This window comes from Dermochelys coriacea, chromosome 2, assembly GCF_009764565.3.
Source record: "Dermochelys coriacea isolate rDerCor1 chromosome 2, rDerCor1.pri.v4, whole genome shotgun sequence".
Classification (NCBI taxonomy): Eukaryota; Metazoa; Chordata; order Testudines; family Dermochelyidae; genus Dermochelys; species Dermochelys coriacea.
Genome location: NC_050069.1, coordinates 161,722,686 through 161,743,220, shown reverse-complemented (window position 1 = coordinate 161,743,220; position 20,535 = coordinate 161,722,686). Strand labels below are relative to the sequence as shown.

The 20,535-nt window shown below is 38.6% G+C and overlaps 1 protein-coding gene across 11 annotated transcripts in view; it reads left to right on the top strand.

The window, feature by feature from the left end:
* The window catches only part of INO80C (INO80 complex subunit C), a 40,898-nt gene that overhangs the window by 9,711 nt on the left and 10,652 nt on the right, over positions 1 to 20,535 (top strand). For 6 of the 11 annotated variants that reach the window (XR_006279155.1, XM_043508603.1, XM_043508600.1 and 3 more), the window contains exons 2-4: positions 15,679 to 15,789; positions 16,916 to 16,972; positions 19,488 to 19,599. Coding sequence is in view for 10 of the 11 variants with exons in the window: in XM_043508603.1 (XP_043364538.1) it covers positions 15,679 to 15,789; positions 16,916 to 16,972; positions 19,488 to 19,599 (280 nt within the window). In the remaining variant the exon portion in view is untranslated. Of the gene's footprint in view, positions 1 to 14,600; positions 14,643 to 15,678; positions 15,790 to 16,915; positions 16,973 to 19,487; positions 19,600 to 20,535 lie in introns of those variants that run through there. The other 5 variants (XM_043508604.1, XM_038389835.2, XM_038389833.2 and 2 more) reach the window with 3 other exon arrangements.

The window sequence follows — 20,535 nt, the reverse complement described above, 5'->3', positions numbered from 1 at the left end:
TTTGTCCCCTTTACCCATACTCCTATCTACTCTTTAAAAAGGAGGGCAGTGGTGCATTGATTTGCACTTTGTAGTGAGCCATGACCCAATTCTCCCCTCCTCCAGGTAAGTCTGGCCTGCATGCATCCAGGTTACACAATGTCAAGTGGCTACAGTGTCCTTTATCACTGCATAACATAAGCTTTAGCTGTAAGTTTAATAACTATGTATTCACAAAAGGAATTGGCTTATTCATATTTCTGCCATATCAAATCAACTTGGGATTTACCAGTTTTTTTAATTCAAAATTGTTCTCAATCCCCAAAATAGTGTACTGTATTACATAAGAACAGAATTTGAAGTAGCCACTATTTTTATATAGTATACAATAGCTAGGAACTACAACATTTTTTAAAGGTCCCAGTTTGGGAGCTGTCTAGATCCATTGTCTTTATAGCTGTAAATGCTCTGATTCACAATCTGAACATATCCTCACATTTTTTTTTAATTGACATGCTAAATATTTTATTGTAGGTGCTTTCTTACAAGATCCTATAAAACCTTTCCCAAAATCCCTTGATTGTCTCTCACCTGCACTCTTGAAACTGGTACAAATATTTCACTAGTTCTGATGCAATGGAACAGCCAGTCTTTTCACAGCTATCTTTTTTTATGTCCTGCAAAAGAGGCAATCAGGATGCAAAACATATTCAAAAACCAGGACTGTCTAGCTGTTTTCAGGATATGTGGCAGTTCTTCAGACTCAACCAAAAATATTGAGGTGCATTTTATTGCTCCTCAAGCCTTACATCTTATTAAAACAGCATAACCTGGAGATATTATCAGAAAACAGACCCAAAGTGGCATTTGATCATACAAAGGAAGCAAAGTAGTTCACAACAGATGCTTGTGTGACTCTGTTCTCTTCTAAACTAGAATTTGCCTGGTGTCTATTTCTGTTCACTTAGCAACTTACTCATTATGCTGGAAAATTTAGGTCTCCTGAAGTAGAGTACAGTTTTGCTGAGTTCGGTCTCCATGCTACTTGGAGAAGAGAAGCCTGGCTTAAGGCCTACTTTCCTTTGTGAGTTTACAAGGTACGGAAGGGGAGGTTACAATATTTGGTGAACGTACAGAAAGACTCTCCCTCCCAATAACACAAGCTTTCTTTACGTAATCTAAAATTAGAAAATATAAAAATGGATGTGAAGTTCCTTTTATTGTCCTCTTACAAGTATCTTGTGGGTATCTGATAGAGTTATTCATCCCTGATGTGGTGCACCTTTGGCAAGCTCTTTTGAAGGTTGTGTTACTTGTCAGTCAGAAGAATTAGTATATGATGTGGAAGTCAAGGGTTTTTGTTTTTTTGTAAATTGCTTTAAGAATGAAATGCTTCATATGTCACAATTGATTTTGGGGTGATGGGGATGGTGGAGGATGTTTTGGGCATCTGATGGGTGTTGCAGTGTTTGTTCCTGTGCAGGAATGACGGAATCTACTTCTTAGGGTATGTTTAAACTGCAAAAAATCCACCGCATTATTGAGTCTCAGAGCTCAGATCAACTAACTCAGGCCCATGCTACAGGGCTAAAAATAGCTTGGGCTGGAGTTCAGGCTCTGAGAGCCACCCCCTCACCGGGTTTCAGAACCTGTACTCCAGCCTGAGAGGGAACATCTACACTGATATTTTTAGCCTCGTAGCACAAGCCCATGTCAATTGATCCAGGTTCTGAGACTTAATGCCATTTTGGTTTTTTTTGATAGTTTGTGGGGGGTTTTGCGATGTAGATGTAAGCTAAACTACCCTAGGATCTAATGCTAAAACTCTGCATTAAGATTTACTGCAGTTACCGCTGAGTCATGTTGGCAGGGGGTACAGTTAGCTCCCAGCGGGACAGGAAATGGGTGGGAGTGTCCGTCTTGCTAGAGTGAAAAGGGAGCTAGGACAGAAGGAAAGCCTAAAAAACTGGTAAGGTAGGAAAGGGCCTGTGTGTCATGTTGTTTTATTGTAATTGAATTACTAGTTAAGCTAAAATCATGGAAGAGGTTAAGTTTGGACACTAGCTCAAGGTCCATGAGTCCATGTGCTCTCATAGGAATTTGGTAAGATGTATATAGCAGTTGCTACTGGAGACTAATTGGTTGCTGATTTCAGGAAGGGTATAATCAAGAGAACTGGTTGAAAAAATTAACGTGGCTTTTTCTGTCAAAAAATATGATTTAGTTGAAACACAGATATTTTGGGGGGGAAATAGTGGTTTTGACCAAACATTTGTTGGGAAGGTTTCTTAGGTCCAGGAGGAAAGTGGGGGAGGAGGGGAGAGAGAGATTCTCACATTCCCAATAAATGCCCTAGTCACCTGGCTATTGGCTACTATGAGGTGGCTTGCTCTCTTGATGAAAAATTTCAACACAGGTCTCCATTTTCATTCTGCATTGGAACTAAACATATGTCAAAACCTCAGATTTTCGTGACATTGATTTTTTTGTTTTCTAGCCAGTCCTAATAATCAATACTCTTCTGCTTTCTCTTTCCTTATCTCTCTACTGTTATCTTACATAAAGCTTTTTAGCAGGCAGATGGACTACGATATTAGAGTTAGTGTTCTCTCTCTTCTCCTTCCTTGGTTGCAATCCATTATTTGATATCCCCTCTGAGAACTGTTATGACATTGACATTCCACCAACAATTTGTGATCCTCCTTTTCTTCCTGTACCTTGTTTTCTTAAAAGAACTGCAATATGTAAAATGATAGATGTAAACAGTTTTGTTATGGAATTTACCCTCTAAGTCCTTGATTAGACTAGAACAATGAAAGTTGTTTTTTGTTCACAGAAACATACAGACAGATAAATGTTAACATTCAGTCCTAATTTATTAATTGAATAATTTTTAATCACTAAGATGACTCCTTATGCTTTTATTTTTAAAATGTAATAGTTCAGGAGAAATTATATTTTCTTCAAAGAACCCTAACTATTCTCTGTTTACTGGGCTCAGTCTTACTCATGGTAATAAGAAAAGGAGTACTGGTGGCACCTTAGAGACTAACAAATTTATTAGAGCATAAGCTTTCGTGAGCTACAGCTCACTTCATCGGATGCATTTGGTGGAAAAAACAGAGGAGAGATTTATATACACACACACAGAGAACATGAAACAATGGGTTTATCATACACACTGTAAGGAGAGTGATCACTTAAGATAAGCCATCACCAGCAGCAGGGGGGGGAAAGGAGGAAAACCTTTCATGGTGACAAGCAAGGTAGGCTAATTCCAGCAGTTAACAAGAATATCAGAGGAACAGTGGGGGGTGGGGTGGGAGGGAGAAATACCATGGGGAAATAGTTTTACTTTGTGTAATGACTCATCCATTCCCAGTCTCTATTCAAGCCTAAGTTAATTGTATCCAGTTTGCAAATTAATTCCAATTCAGCAGTCTCTCGTTGGAGTCTGTTTTTGAAGCTTTTTTGTTGAAGGATAGCCACTCTAAGATCTGTGATCGAGTGACCAGAGAGATTGAAGTGTTCTCCAACTGGTTTTTGAATGTTATAATTCTTGACGTCTGATTTGTGTCCATTCATTCTTTTACGTAGAGACTGTCCAGTTTGGCCAATGTACATGGCAGAGGGGCATTGCTGGCACATGATGGCATATATCACATTGGTAGATGCGCAGGTGAATGAGCCTCTGATAGTGTGGCTGATGTGATTAGGCCCTATGATGGTATCCCCTGAATAGATATGTGGACAGAGTTGGCAACGGGCTTTGTTGCAAGGATAGGTTCCTGGGTTAGTGGTTCTGTTGTGTGGTGTGTGGTTGCTGGTGAGTATTTGCTTCAGATTGGGGGGCTGTCTGTAAGCAAGGACTGGTCTGTCTCCCAAGATCTGAGAGAGCGATGGCTTGTCCTTCAGGATAGGTTGTAGATCCTTGATGATGCGTTGGAGAGGTTTTAGTTGGGGGCTGAAGGTGATGGCTAGTGGCGTTCTGTTGTTTTCTTTGTTGGGCCTGTCCTGTAGTAGGTGACTTCTGGGTACTCTTCTGGCTCTGTCAATCTGTTTCTTCACTTCAGCAGGTGGGTATTGTAGTTGTAGGAATGCATGATAGAGATCTTGTAGGTGTTTGTCTCTGTCTGAGGGGTTGGAGCAAATGCGGTTATATCGTAGCGCTTGGCTGTAGACAATGGATCGAGTGGTATGGACGCCCCATCATCTCAGGCATTGGCACCCTGACAGCAGGATTGTCTGGCTATGTAGACTCCCTCCTCAGGCCCTTCGTTACCAGGACTCCCAGCTATCTTCGAGACACCACCGATTTCCTGAGGAAACTACAGTCCATTGGTGATCTTCCTAAAAACACCATCCTAGCCACTATGGATGTAGAAGCCCTCTACACCAACATTCCACACAAAGATGGACTACGAGCCGTCAGGAACAGTATCCCCGATACTGTCACGGCTAACCTGGTGGCAGAACTTTGTGACTTTGTCCTGACCCATAACTATTTCACATTTGGTGACAATGTATACCTTCAAATCAGCGGCACTGCGATGGGTACCCGCATGGCCCCACAGTATGCCAACATTTTTATGGCTGACTTAGAACAACGCTTCCTCAGCTCTCGTCCCCTAATGCCCCTACTCTACTTGCGCTACATTGATGACATCTTCATCATCTGGACCCATGGAAAAGAAGCTCTTGAGGAATTCCACCATGATTTCAACAGTTTCCATCCCACCATCAACCTCAGCCTGGACAAGTCCACACAAAAGAGATCCACTTCCTGGACACTACGGTGCTAATAAGCGATGGTCACATAAACACCACCCTATATCGGAAACCTACTGACCGCTATTCCTACCTACATGCCTCTAGCTTTCATCCAGATCATACGACTCGATCCATTGTCTACAGCCAAGCGCTACGATATAACCGCATTTGCTCCAACCCCTCAGACAGAGATAAACACCTACAAGATCTCTATCATGCATTCCTACAACTACAATACCCACCTGCTGAAGTGAAGAAACAGATTGACAGAGCCAGAAGAGTACCCAGAAGTCACCTACTACAGGACAGGCCCAACAAAGAAAACAACAGAACGCCACTAGCCATCACCTTCAGCCCCCAACTAAAACCTCTCCAACGCATCATCAAGGATCTACAACCTATCCTGAAGGACGAGCCATCGCTCTCTCAGATCTTGGGAGACAGACCAGTCCTTGCTTACAGACAGCCCCCCAATCTGAAGCAAATACTCACCAGCAACCACACACCACACAACAGAACCACTAACCCAGGAACCTATCCTTGCAACAAAGCCCGTTGCCAACTCTGTCCACATATCTATTCAGGGGATACCATCATAGGGCCTAATCACATCAGCCACACTATCAGAGGCTCGTTCACCTGCGCATCTACCAATGTGATATATGCCATCATGTGCCAGCAATGCCCCTCTGCCATGTACATTGGCCAAACTGGACAGTCTCTACGTAAAAGAATGAATGGACACAAATCAGACGTCAAGAATTATAACATTCAAAAACCAGTTGGAGAACACTTCAATCTCTCTGGTCACTCGATCACAGATCTTAGAGTGGCTATCCTTCAACAAAAAAGCTTCAAAAACAGACTCCAACGAGAGACTGCTGAATTGGAATTAATTTGCAAACTGGATACAATTAACTTAGGCTTGAATAGAGACTGGGAATGGATGGGTCATTACACAAAGTAAAACTATTTCCCCATTGTATTTCTCCCTCCCACCCCACCCCCCACTGTTCCTCTGATATTCTTGTTAACTGCTGGAATTAGCCTACCTTGCTTGTCACCATGAAAGGTTTTCCTCCTTCCCCCCCCTGCTGCTGGTGATGGCTTATCTTAAGTGATCACTCTCCTTACAGTGTGTATGATAAACCCATTGTTTCATGTTCTCTGTGTGTGTGTGTGTATATAAATCTCTCCTCTGTTTTTTCCACCAAATGCATCCGATGAAGTGAGCTGTAGCTCACGAAAGCTTATGCTCTAATAAATTTGTTAGTCTCTAAGGTGCCACCAGTACTCCTTTTCTTTTTGCGAATACAGACTAACACGGCTGCTACTCTGAAACTCATGGTAATGTATGTTGTAACATATACTTTACTTTTTTCATTCTACATGTCCCAAGTTTCCTACTGCAGAGCTTCTTTAGTATGCTATTCAGCTCCTGTATTTGCTTCTGAGTTACAATTTTTGTAATAAAAAAACTGTCAAATGTTATAAACAAGAAATAGTCCCAACCCACCAAATGAAATCTAAAAGTGAGAGATCTTTTGCGGTCATTTAAGCTGAAGGGAGGGTTGTGGCAAATGCAAATTGAATCAAGCTTTCCTGGGATTGTGGGAAAGCTATCCACAGTTGCTTCCCAATTACATTTTATTGAGGCTTTTCCCTCCTAGAAAATGTTTTCTTAAAATATCTGTAAGTTATAAGAACTTTGTTCAGCATAGTGCTTGAAAGTTTTTAGATGTCAAATGTATTTTTCCATTTAAACTCTATGGAGAAGAAACCAAAGCTTCTATTAAAGCTCGTCAGTCTGTTCATGTGTTTAGGTTTTTTTTGTTTTTTTAATTATTAAACTTTCAAAGTCAATTCAAGTTTGTTTTATTTTTTTTAAATAAGCTGTACCAGTGAAAAGGGATTTCTTGTGTCATGAAATTGCTGGCTCTTTTTCCTTTAGGTTTTGAGAGACTGAGGACTACAAATGTAATTAAAATCTTATTCTCTTTGGCTGCATTTTTAATTTTAAATTCAAACTCTTATGCAGTTTAATAGAGCTTTGCTTTAGTGTATTTTATACTTCCATCTGAGTGACTAAAGTAATTCAGTATTTTATACATGTTGGTCAAGTATTTTGTGACTGAAAGTACCAGTGTAGGTGAATGTTAGTGATTTGAAGCTCAGTCATTGATGGGACGCTAAGGGCTTGGCTATACTTGCAAGTTACAGCGCAATAAAGGAGCCCCTGGGCACACTAGCTCACTACCAGTCCACACTGGTAAGGTACATAAAGCGCTCTGACTCTGGCTACAGCCCAGCTGGTACTCCACCTCGGCGAATGGAATAACATTTGCTGTACCCCTGCTGGAGTGTGGACAAGGTGTTGCATTACTGCGCTCTGATCAGCCTCCGGAAATGTCCCATAATCCCCTTAAGTCAAGTGGCCACGCTTGTCATTGTTTTTGAATCACTGTAGGAATGCAGATATGCCCTTTGAAAGCTCCGTTTCTGACAGCCGGCATGCTTATCTGCTCTGAGATAAAGCAACCATTAGTGTGGAATGTTGTGTGAGTGAGGGGGGGACAAGGGGGGGTTCTGCTGCTGTCTGAACTTACAAGACAGCATGCTGACGTGCTCTCCCCAAAACCCACTCTCTCCCCCCACATCCACACAACATACTCCCTCTTACACTCCACCCCCCTTTGAAAAGCATGTAGCAGTCATTTGCATGCTGGGATAGTTGCCCATAATGCACTACGCCCAGTGCCGCTGCAAGTGCCGCAACTGTGGCCATGCCAGTGCGCTTGAAGCTGTCAGTGTGGACAGACTGCAGCGCCTTCCCTACTGTGCTCTACGAAGGCTGGTTTAACTCAAAGTGCTCTACATCTGCAAGTGTAGCCATGCCCTAATGAGTATGTCACCCTTTAATCAAGAGCACTTGGAGTTTATGGTGTTCAAATGCTCTACAGAAAAGCCATCCATCACTTTGTGACAGTTCAGTCTTTTAGTGGATGAGTAAAATTTTAGTCAGCCTTTCTCAGGCAGATGGAATATGAGATGTTTCAAGCCATTTCAAAACAGAAAAGTTTGAAGGAATACGGTACAGATCGTTTTCTCTACAGAGTGTAACCTTTTTTCACGTTATTTATTTAGATTGCAATTTAACTATTTTTCATGCCATGGTTCAAACAAGAAAATGCTTTTTACAGCAAGCTAAATTACTTCTAAGCTCCAGTCACCTTTTTTGAGTTAATTTGTATAGAGTAACACTTCATATTCAGCTGAGCCATTCAGCTGTTTGGCGGTAGGGGAAGGACAGATTTTTTTTCCATTCTTTTTCAAGGCTTTTATAAATATATTCAGGCATCAGCAATGGAAGATATGTTAAGCTTTTTTCCTCCATAAATGAAGCATCCAATTCAATAAACTCTTATTGGAATACCATAGTTAAGGGGGGAAGTGGGAGGGACAATTACTTCTCCATAGCTATGGCTGCAGTCACTTCCAATATAAAGCCTATTTTAGCCTCCTGGTAACTTTGGCTTGGAAAAATGGTTTGGCTTGAATATTGCCATATTTCTCTGAAGGCAAAGGAGATTGTTTATAGAAAGTCTGGAGGAAATTGGTCAAACTGCTTTTCAGTTATAGGCCACTTAGAAAAGAAAAGTAATCTGATTTGTCTCCTTGTTAATACCCCTTCATCTTTCCTTTCTAACTAGTGCACTGGCTGTATTTGACAAAAATAGCTTGTAATTAAGCAAGATTATTATTTTTTGTTGTGAGTTTTTGGGGCACAGTTCTATTCCCAATGAAATTTTTGCCTTTGTCAATCAATGGGAGTATTTTATTTATGCTGAGGTGGCAATGATGAAACTCCATTGGCTTAAATGGATCTACTCCTAATTTACACTGTATGCATGAGCATATTGCCCATACTACTGGCTGGTTGCAGTTTATAAGAATATTGTTGGGCCATGTACTTAGTACCCATTGCCAGCCTCTACTTCAGAGATGGCTACATTTGAGGTTCTTTATTAAGTTAGTATATGATGGTCTTCTTCAGAACAAGACTTGCTGTATAAATGCAGTATTTTCTCCTGGTATGTGAGCAGTCTCAAGCTGAGATCTCTGGTTGTCAGTTCTTTCCCCCACCCAAAATAAGCACATGAAATCCTTTGATCCTCTTGAAAGGAGAGTGCTCTTAAAAAGCCAATATATGCCAGAAGTCTGAAAAAGAAAAGGTTGGGGGAATTGCATCAGGTTTCCTTTTCCAAGAGGGAAGGAGAAATGTTTTCCACTGAACCCAAGAACCAGTAACATTGAACCAGATGGGGAAGACTTGTTCTGACTGTGCTTTATTATTTCCATTACTGTAGTACCTAAGAGCCCTCGTAATGGACCAAGACCTCATGCTACTGAATAAATATTTATAGTTATTCCCTTTTGTGTCACAAAAATGACTAGATGGTGTTAATCTTGACTTTCAGGAGGGAGTGCTACTATCCCATCCTGATGCTGTTACTGAGACTTGACGGTATTTGTTTTAGGAAATCCACTATTCTAAATTTTCCTACCACCAACATTGCAAAGCATTGTCATTTTATCTAAGAATAAAGCCCATCTAATTGTGACTATATCACCAGAGATGATGTGGGGGTGAGTTTTAGTGCTAATTTTCCTCTTCTGGAATAGTGGTGCTCAACTTTTCAGTATCTGAAGTCACTTCACCACTCTGAGTTAAAGGAATTAAATATTTAGAAAGCAAAAAAATCTGTAGCAAGCTTGTTATGAAGTGAGAGCTAATATATTAAAACAGCTTAATAAATGTTATAGTATGATTACTATTAGTTGGGATTCAGGGAAATATGACATTCAAAGTCTATTCCCTGTTTTGAGAAGTCCGCTGCTATCATTGTTGCTATCACCCAATGACATTCTTTAGTGTATTTCAATATGCATTTTTCAGTTACCTTAATTTGCTACCAGTGAAAATACAGATTTAACCCATCCCTCAGTTTTTAATTAACAAGTTGTTCCCTGACCAGTTGCTACATCATTATACTGTAGTCAGGATGTCACAGGATATTATGCAATCCTGTAAAGAATGCGACAAGTTGAGTATCACAGCTTTGAAGCGTAACCTGTGCTCCAAAGATGCTATAGATAATCAAATGGCTCACAGGAAGTGGACAATATCAGAGTCAAGAATTGCTGAAAACAAGAAAAATCAATGAACTTCAGAATTCCAGTGCAGAATTTACTGATTGAAAGAAGTATTGGGAGTCAGCTATCTAAAGACTACTGTAATAACCAAAGAGACAAGGTGGGTGAGGTCAATATCTTTTATTGGACCAACTTCTGTTGGTGAGAGAGACAAGCTTTCAAGCCATAGGGTTGCTTATCTCTTTCACCAACAGAAGTTGGTCTAATAAAAAGTATTACCTCCTCCACCTTCTCTCTAATATCCTGGGACTGACATGGCTACAGTTATACCGCATACAGTAATAACCAAAGACAGATTATCAAGCCTTCATTATACAGAGGTCAGAGACAAGTCTGTCCTCTGCAGCCCCAATCATGTGCTCACTGGAGTCGGTGGCAATTTTGCCATTGATTTCCAGGGCCTGATCCAGCATCAAAGCTCCTTTACTGTTCACACTGGTTGTCTACATGAGGCGAAACCATAATACTAAAAGTATCACACAGTAAGATTATGAAAACAAAAACTACTACATAGAAGATTGTTTATTTATAACTGAGCTATTCAACATAAGACCTATGGTAAAAATTGGCTAAAAATAATGTTTACAGTATTTTTTTCTTCATAAGAGTTCCCATTTTTCTTTTTCTTATAGACTTTAATATTAGGTCAAAGTTTCACAAACAAAACTTGGATTTGATTTGAAATTTTTATCTTCAAGTACTCCCATTTGGAATTGCAGTTTTTGAGCTACTGTTTGGAACAGCCAGCAGAAGGGGACACAAGATCAGATAAATTACCTACAATAGTGTATAAATGCAGTTTCTTTCCAAGCCATATCACCAATTTCCTTGTGTTCAGCAGCAGGATGCCAGCATTGTATGGGTGTGTTAGCTGTTGCTGTAAAAAACAAAAAAACAAACCTTTAAATATTTTTTTCACAAAATACTACAATAACGTTGAAACCAAATTATAAAATACAATACACAAATTAAATGTAGTCCAAATGGATTGGGATATGACATCGTCAGTATAAATCAGTTATTCCAATATGGAATTTTCATCCCCTTTTTAAAAGTTAGAGAATTATGTAGTTTTACTAAGAGATTTAAAATGCAGACAAGCAATTTCACAGCAAACTAATTAGACTTGGAACTCAGACCCCCCCAAAAACCCACATTGCTGATTCCACCTCAAAACAGCCAAAACAAAGAGTTCTGCTTCCATGTTCTACAAGTTTCTGCTGTCCTCTCCCAAAATTAAACCAGATGGAAGAAGAAATCTTTGGGGATGAGATGTGAAATATAATACATCAGAGGCGGGGAATCTGGAACAAAATATGTAGAAAATGAATAAATCTATCAAAACCTAGGACTGAAACTAATGTGCAAGTAGGCAGCTTTCCCAGCCTGCTCTACCAGTACAATCCCGATGTTATCTAGAGTCCAAACTAGACTCATTCCTGGGGTTTGGCTTTATTAACAAAGAAACCAACTTTAAGGTAGCAAAACTCAGCTCAGATCTGCTCCCCAGACTGGTCTGCTCCTGTGGCCCATTTGTTGGGAGTGCTCTGCCTATGCCAGAGGCCCTCTTCCTCCAGACTCTTACCTCTCCTTTATCCAAGATGAATAGTTATTCATCTCCCTCACTGGGCAGCAGTCCATCCCTATTCATCGAAGTACTCAAACCATAATTAAGTCCCACCAAATAGGGATGGATTTAAGCATATGCTTAAAAGCTCTGCTGAACTGGGGCCCAAGTCAGAAAAACCTACCTAATCCTTTCCCAGCAGGATCAACATCTGCTAATGTTAGGTTGTTTCAGGCAAACACTGTCAGCCTATTACAATATATTTTTTATTATACTTATGACAAAGTATTTGCTATTTTTTTAGGTTATTATAGTCCCAATGCTGGGTGAATAGTGAAGTAAACTGGGGAGGAGGTGTGAATTTAGGAGGAATGTAGCCACCAGGTGATATAGGGTTAGCAGCACACATTGAGCAACTCCCATCTTTTCATGTGCTGTGATTATATACTGCTTACTGTATTTTTCACTCCATGCATCTGATGAAGTGGGTTTTAGCCCATGAAAGCTTATGCCCAGATAAATTTGTTAGTCTAAAGTGCCACAAGGACTCCTCTTTTTTTTTTTTTCCCCCTCTTTGAGCTATACACTTGCTCATTGTGCTGTTGAAAACCGGACCATCTAATAAAACAGACTGAAAGCAGCTTTATGAGAACCAAGCCCACTCTTAATTCTGGTATTACTAACATTAGAAAGTGAGCAATTAATTTCTTTACTGCCCCAAACTCTAAATCAAAGCAGAGCTACACCGAGAGACTTGTTTCACTAATGTTAGACTAGGAGAGAATACCTTTACTGAGCACTAATTACCCTTTGAGATCTTTCAGGTTCTTAGCAGTGGTTTGTTCTTGTTTATCGTTATATTATTCAATTTCAAATTGCATAGGTATTATAATAGAAAAACAGGATTAGTTAAAAATTAATTTGATTGTTTATTTCGCCTCTTGAAACTTAGTCATTAAGTGATGTTTGCGATTTTGATTATAGTTTTTGTGATTTAAACCACTGGCATTTTGAAGCACATTTTGAAACAATTTTTAGAATTGTTGAAAATATTTGACTTCGTAGTTAAAATGCTGAGAATTTTAATTCAGAATTTACACTGAAAAGGGAGCTGAAAGGCTTTCTAGTCAGAGGAACTCAGGAGATGATAGCATAAACAATTTTTCTAAAAACGTAACCTATGCTGGAAACTGTTTCAATGAAACTCCTTTACATTCTTCCAGCAAGATAATAAATTAAATACCCGTCTTCATCCCAGTACTGCTGTAAGTTAAAGCTTTAATACAAGCAGTGATGACTGTTCATTGTACGAGACTCATGTCTTGCAAGCATGTTTTTATGTCAGTTACCAGGAGACTTCGGTTTTGATCATCATTCTCAGTCTAGCTTGCTGTAGCATTAGTTAGTCTGATACTATGAACCTGTAATTTAAGGGTTTGATTCTGCAAATGTGCTGGGTGTAGTATTTGCAACTGAGTGAAAATCCCATTCATGTCAACCACTAGACCCTATAGTGTTTGTAATATTGGGCCCAATTCCCTGATTCTGCAATTGAATTCAAGCAGGTGAACTCCTGTGTGAATGAACTCCAATGAATCCAATGGGGCTCTGCACAGATCTGGTTGCAGAATCAGGGCTTATGTTTGTAATAATACCCTCTTTCCTCCATCTGATGTCCTCTGAATTTTTTTAATTGCTTTGACTTTAAATATTGGACCAGTGTTTATTATGTTTAGATTATATTATTCAAAATGACTTTCAGTTTCCTTTGATTTTATTTTTAAACATCATTAAATGTTCAAAATTGAAAGTGTTTCACTTGACCTAAAACAATGAGATTTTTCAGATATGCCAGAAAACTGAACCATCAATTTATACAGCTCTAACTATAATCCACTAACAAAAAACATACAAAATTGAAAGAAAACGGGAGTTTGTTGAAAGAGTGCTGACTCCTTCAGTTAGACTTTGCAGTGACACAAAAAGACAGATAAAAGATGATGTTGCAGGATATTAATTATTCATCAATCATTTTGTATCTTCAGTCCCAGCTTTCTGAAGAAAAACTTGAGTAATGCTTGCTCTTTAAACCTGAAATACTAGCTTCTAAAATTATGTGCTGAAAGTATAATATTTGTAAGAATGACATTGTTTTTGGCTAAGGTAAGAAAGAGAGGTTGAGACCTAGCAGCTCACTAGCATTACCAATTAAGGACTGAGAGGAGTAGGACTCATTCTTTTCACTGCTCCATAAATACACATAAAAGCTTGTGCTTTTCTTTTTTGTTTCTGGATTAATTCCTCTCCTATGACATAGTCCTAGTCTATTAGTGGTTCTACTTGCACTGTCCTTAGTGGGGGCAGAACTGGGTTTGAACCATGGACTTCAATGGAAGTAGGATGGACATTATAATATTTCCAGTTGTACAGGATCATCAACTGAGACCTTGAATACATTTGAAAAATAAAATGTCATAACTGTTGAATTTTTAATTTCATTAAAATATTTGACAGAATATTTAATTTGTGTTACTTGTTGAATGCATTTTTACTCAACATGCTCAGATTTTTCTTTAATGAATCTGTTTGAATGATTAGTTAGGAAGAGTCTTTAGTTTATTTAACTCTTAAAAACTTACATTGGGTCTATGGACAGTGGAAGGGCAAGTTGATAGTAGAAAAACAAAAGGCAAAAAAATCTTGGAAGAATGATGTGGTATCCTGGTTGGGATCAAAAGGGATTATTCATCCACAAAGAGATTAGCAGATCATTGTACAGAATGGACTACCATGGTTGCAAACCTCCAGGAAAGGAGATGCTACATAAGAAGTAGGGAAAGAAAAAAAAAAAATCCATCACTGACACTGAGTGATATATTTCCCCAGATAAGTGTGCCACTTGCAAAGTTAGGTCCTAAGCTTGTAATTGCTTATGCACGTGGTTATCTAAGCATGCAAATAATCCCTTCGTAATTACATGCATAAAGATTTGATGGATCACAGGCCGAGATAATATATTCTCATCTTCTAGGTGCATTTTGTAATTCACTAACACTAATGAACCTTGCATACCATCTAAAAGAACATGTATCAACATGGAATGTCTTGCAATGTAAGTCTTCTGTGGAAAGAGTTTTTATAGTCTGAGCACAATCAGTGTACGGGCAGGATATGGAAATACTTGTCAGCCTGTTCTATAAGTGCTATTAGCTTTTTACCTAGTCCTTTTGGTCTTCAAGAAAGACTAGTTAGGGAGTGAAATGCTGGGACCATTAAAGCCAGTAGCAAAATTCCCACTGATTTCAATACGGCCCGAATTTCACCTAGGAATTTGTGTATTTATTATTTGCTAGATTTCAGTCACTTGTGATACAGACTGAATAGAAACTTAATGGGGCACTGTCAAGATAAAAAAATAAAAAAAGCTATGTATCATTCTTGTAAAATCATCACAAAAAGTGGCTAGCCTAGACACAAATTGTTCTTCCTTACAATCATGATTTTAAAAAACAAAGAACATATCCATCGCTTTTCTTCCCTTCCCTCCCCAAACCAAACCCATAGCCAGTGGCCATGTGGAATTTTGCAAGGCTCATGTATTTTTGAACTGATGCAAAGGTCTTTAATTAGTTTTTTCTCAGTCCTTATTTAGACATGATTCCCACCGAAGTCAGAAATAGAGGAAAAGTTTATTAAGAACCTCTGGAATAAGCCCAGTGTACGTTTTGAAGTTCTTTCCTGTGTTGATATTGACACTTTATTAATACCAAACATTTGAAACAAATGTTACGTACTTTTGTCCATTTATGTGCTCATGTGGTCTCTTCCAGTTTATTCAGGTTGTTTTCAGTAACATTAAAACAAACCTGTGGCATTTCTATTTAGTAGACTTTGGTAACCCCCTCCCCTCTGTCTCTCTCAATTTTAATTTTTTTAGCTACCGAATTTTAAGTATTGGTCCTTATTTGTTTGACAGTGTCCCCTTTACTGCTACACCTACTAATGGCAGGTAACATTTTCAAAGTTTAAAAGAGGCTTACTTCACAAGAAATGGATTAAAAAGTTAATGTTCACAAAGAAAAAACTGTTCACTTTCTTTTAAATATATTCAGATTAACAAATAAGCAATGAGACTATTTGTTCTGCAGAGTGTAGGTACAGAGACCATGAATGAGAATAAATTTATGACCGTGGATCCCAATACCGGGCCAATGGAAGCTGCCATCAAACCATTGCCATTTAAGGATTCAAACTTCATTGTAAGTATTTTAACCATTAGAAATTCTCAAACTTTAAACAAAATAGTAACTAAGATACTATATTACTACATTACTAATATTCCTACTAAAAAAAGTAAGATTAGGAGCCACGTCAAGGGTCCATATCATACCATCAATTTTAAAGAAATTCAGCTTCAAAATCCATGCCAAGATATGGCCGAAGTGTGCATTAAATTACAGAACATGAAAATGACACTAGTCCAGAGGCAAGACTTTCTATATTCGGTCCTGACCCAATGCCTAAAAAGTACTGCTGCTAGATCAAGGTACCTGAAATGGTTTTATGGCCTGGTATCTCGCAAGCCACCAAGGCTAGAAATGAACAATTTATACCATTGTAAGTCTGGGAATCCAATCCATTCAAGTGCATGAGGTATTTGTTCCTAAGCCCAGTCAGTTTGCAAAATGGACTAAAAATCAATCGTGTCATTAGTGATTGCCATTATGCACCCCCTCAGTAATTTCATTTCCAACATAATGTTAGCGGCCATTCTCTCAATCATTAGAGCTAGAAACAAATACTTACTACTCTCTAAAATCTTGGCATTCCAGCTTTCAAGTAGTGGAAACTCTAGCAAGTACAGGCTGCTAAAATAACGTCAGAATTAAATTGTGGGTAGAGGCATAGTAAGATGATAATAGCTGCTAATGTAATTGTGGTCTTGGTTATTGTTTTAATGTCGGCTATCTTGCTACTTGCGGGGGCTCAGACCCTGCCGTCAGACTCTACCAAATGTTCTTTGGACCAGTAACCTTTCCAGAGTGCAAGCCCTAAGCCATTGCTCAAAAAGAAAGATCTGATCCCTGTAATTTAATTCTTTATTAATCAGATGCAACCATCCCGCAAAATAAAGCCTGAGTACTCAGGGTTGGTGTAGTTCGCTAAGCAGGGGTTTTACAGGGATATGAAATTTGCCCCAGAGTCTCAGGCTTTGCATTTATTTTAGACCACTACATCTAATGCTTCTCAAACTCTCCTCTAAGCACCAGCCTCTTTAGATTGCATGGTTTGTGCAGAAGCCTCATGTGCCCAGAGCCTCTCCACATAGCCTGAGTATAGGATTTGGGTAGCGCAGATGCATTGTACTGGCCCTTCATGTCTGAGGTGAATTTCACCACGTCTGAATTGAAACCGTTGATATCCACAGGCATGAAAGCTGAGGTATGTACAGAATCTAGTACCACTGTTGCAGAATTAGTTGTAAAATTGTAATGAAAACCAGAGAATTGTCTCACACTTGACACAAAAATTAATCAGAGGGAAATTCTAGGAGCTTATTCTGAACCCACATCCCCCCCAAGAGCTGTGATTAACAATTCTGATGACTTTTAAAATAATTTTATCTTAAATTAATCTCATTGCGAAGAATATAAAGTCAAATACCTTAACTTCTAAAAGTATGCCAAAAAGTGAAAACCGGTTAGTTCACTCCACCAGAGAGAATTTTTGGTTGCAAATTTAAAAATAAAAAGCAGGAAAGAAGAAGTTGCCCTCTAAACCGTTAATCCCAAAATATCTGGATTTAAGGACTAATGCTGCAAGGTGCTGTGCACCTTCTGGCAACTGAATAGAACAAGGGGTTGATAATGGGATCTAGAGCCTTTCTCCCATTAGTCACTAGCTCACATGCAGCTGAATTCATTTGCGCTTGAGAGTTGTTGCCATTTGATTGCTATCATGTCAGAGGAGACTCACTCCAGGTCCTAGCAGATATAAATTCATATCCGTTTAGTTGTTGGCAGTCTCAGCAGGAAGAACCAGGATAGAGAGTACTTTTCTGTATCACTCATGCAAATTCCTAGAGGTGATCCCTCCAGAACAAATTGGAGGCACATTCATAGAACAGTACAACGAGCCTTGTACTATCTCTGCCGCTACTGTACCTTTCCTGTCAATAAAGCTATCAGTCCAATATCTTTTATAAGAAATACACAAGTGCATTAGGCCCAAATCCTGTGTCTGGGTCTCTGTGGATAGGCCTAGGAAGAAAACCCTGTCAATTTCTAAGGCACCCCATGCAGGTAAGGATCCATCTGCATAGATCAACAGGCAGGATCAGGGCCTTCTCAAGCATATAGCACTGAAATTGTGATGATCTTGCTTATGTAAATCCAATTTATAGCATTTTCCAGCTATTTAAGTAAAGTATAATCAGCAAGTATCATTGTTATACCACCCATCCCCATTGGTATTTTTAAACATTTGGAAATGCTCTCAGTTCCATTCTCAATCCCTCAATCTGTTCATATTCCAGAAGGTGCAGAGCATCTTGCAACATCAGGCCTTAAATCCAGATATTTAAATCTTGCTTTAGTGGATCTAAAAGCAAAATATATAGTGAAAAAAGTGATAGTTTCTGATTCTTCTTCCTTTTATTAAAGCAAAAACAAAATTCTTCACAGTGTAATTAGTATATTTCCAGTTTGGCTGAGTCTTGCCACTAGCTTTAGATCACATCATAAGTGCCAGCAATAGGCCAAATAGATAACTTGAAATGTGATGAGGTAGGGGAAAAATCCATGTAATGAATCTGAATTACAAATGTGTTGGGATGGAAATGGCTGTGTATCTGTCAATAGTCTCTCTCTTACAGTGCTATCTAGGTTACCAGTGTGTTACTCATATAGCTAAATGTTCCATCTACTTTCCATTTTGGATATTCATTTTTTTTTTCCAATGAAGTTGATGTATCACTAGCTCATGAGCATCCTCCCTGAATACAGTATCTTACAGTCACCTCTATGGAAAAATCTTTTCACAGAGAATCCTATTCATCTACTTTACCATTTCCACTTCCTCCCATTCTGTACACACCAATTTATAAAATACAGCCAAAATGTGAGTGCAGAACTTTGAGAGAGTTTTGATAAGGCTGATGTGGTGGATAGTAATTATTAACAGAGATAACACTTCTGGCTATAAGAAAATGTTCTCTTTTGAAATAAAACTGAGAAGCTCAGTCCTTTCATCATTTAGAAGTAGTACCGTATGTTGTATATCTTCTTTCTCTTGAGGGACATAAATAAATTACTCCATGGCAATCACATTTGATAACTGAAATTACTGGTATAACTATAGAAAGGCTTCCTTTAGTATAGCTTTCAGAATGCACAGTAATCTTTCCAGCACAACATTCTCTTACTCCTTTTCTATTTTACCAGTCTTTTCTCATTTGAAAGAAAAAAGATTTCCATAAGGCTTCTCATAGCATTGATTACATGTTACAGGATCAGTTGTATTTTTGCACAATCACTTTTCACTTACTGAAGATACAGCTGCACCTGTAATTTTGTATATACATGTCTAAATTCTCTTTTGCATGGCAATCACAATTTAGATACAACCCCATAGTAAACAGTTTTAATATGATGGGAAGTGCACTCAGTGCTGAATCCTGTAATCTCAGACTAACCCTAACCAGATTGATTTTCTATTTCCATATAAAAAGCAGATTTTAATTCCTTCAGTTAATCCCAAAAATAGTAGTTTTGACACAGTTAAAAAATCTCTTGCAATTGAAATTAAAATGTACACTGTGTTAGACTATTGATTAAATAAGTGAGCATGAATAAATGTTCATCATAAGATGAGGCGTATCGCAAAGGCTGTGAAATAAAAATGTCATATTTTGAAATAGTCATCTTTATTTTTTTCTTAAACACTGTTTTAATTCTAGCACTCTGGCATTGGTGGAGCAGCAGCTGGCAAGAAGAACAGAACTTGGAAGAACCTAAAACAAATTCTTGCTTCTGAAAGGGCATTGCCATGGCAACTCAATGATCCTAGTTGTAAGCTGCTTAGATGCTTTGCATGTATTTATAAATAATAAAATCCACACAAATTACTTTCTTTAAAATGAACCTAAAATTTTATCTGTGCACTCAGTATTCTGATTGAGTAAATTCCAGTGATCTATTTAAGAACAGCCTGACCCCACAACCAAATGGAGAGGAACATGAAGCGTGTAATTGGGAGTGGTGTTAGAAAGTTTGTGCATGTTTGAGAGAAAGTTTGTAAGGTCAAGATTCTGTCACCTTTATTCATGTTGAGTGGTACTCTATGGGGAGCCCCATGTCTGCCTTAATCTACTCATAGAATAATAAATTGCTCAACATGAATAAGAGGCAGAATCTACTACCTCTCAGTTTATCTGGCAGGCTATAAGAAATAAAAAGCACCTCAAAAATTGAGTGTTTGCATTTTTTTAATATTTTATTTGTCAGCCTGTTAGGGTACATCTACACTGCAAGGAAACCCCTGTGGCAACAAGTCTTGGAGCCTGGTCAACTGACTCAGGCTTGCGCCAGGGGAGTGAAAAATAGCAGTGTAGATGTTCCTGCTTAGATTGGAGGCTGGGCTCTGAAACCCCACAAGAGGGGTGGGTCTCAAAGCAGGGCCTCCAGCCTGAAAAGGAATGTCTACACTGCTATTTTTAGACCCAGAGCGCAAGCCCAAGTTAATTGATCCAGCCTCTGAGACTCCCTCCTGCAGGGTTGTTTTTTTGGTAGTGTAGGCATACCCTCAAGTGTTGTATCCAAAAATAACTTGCCATTTTAAAGGGTTTTTGAGACTACTGTTATAGAAAAAATACAGACTACTGTGTGTCCTGGCTATTATAACTGACAATCTGCTGAGGTTGCTATTTCCACTACATTGTATTTGTAAAAGTAAATGTACACATTTTAAACAAAGATTGCAATTACATTTGTTTTTCTATTTTAAAA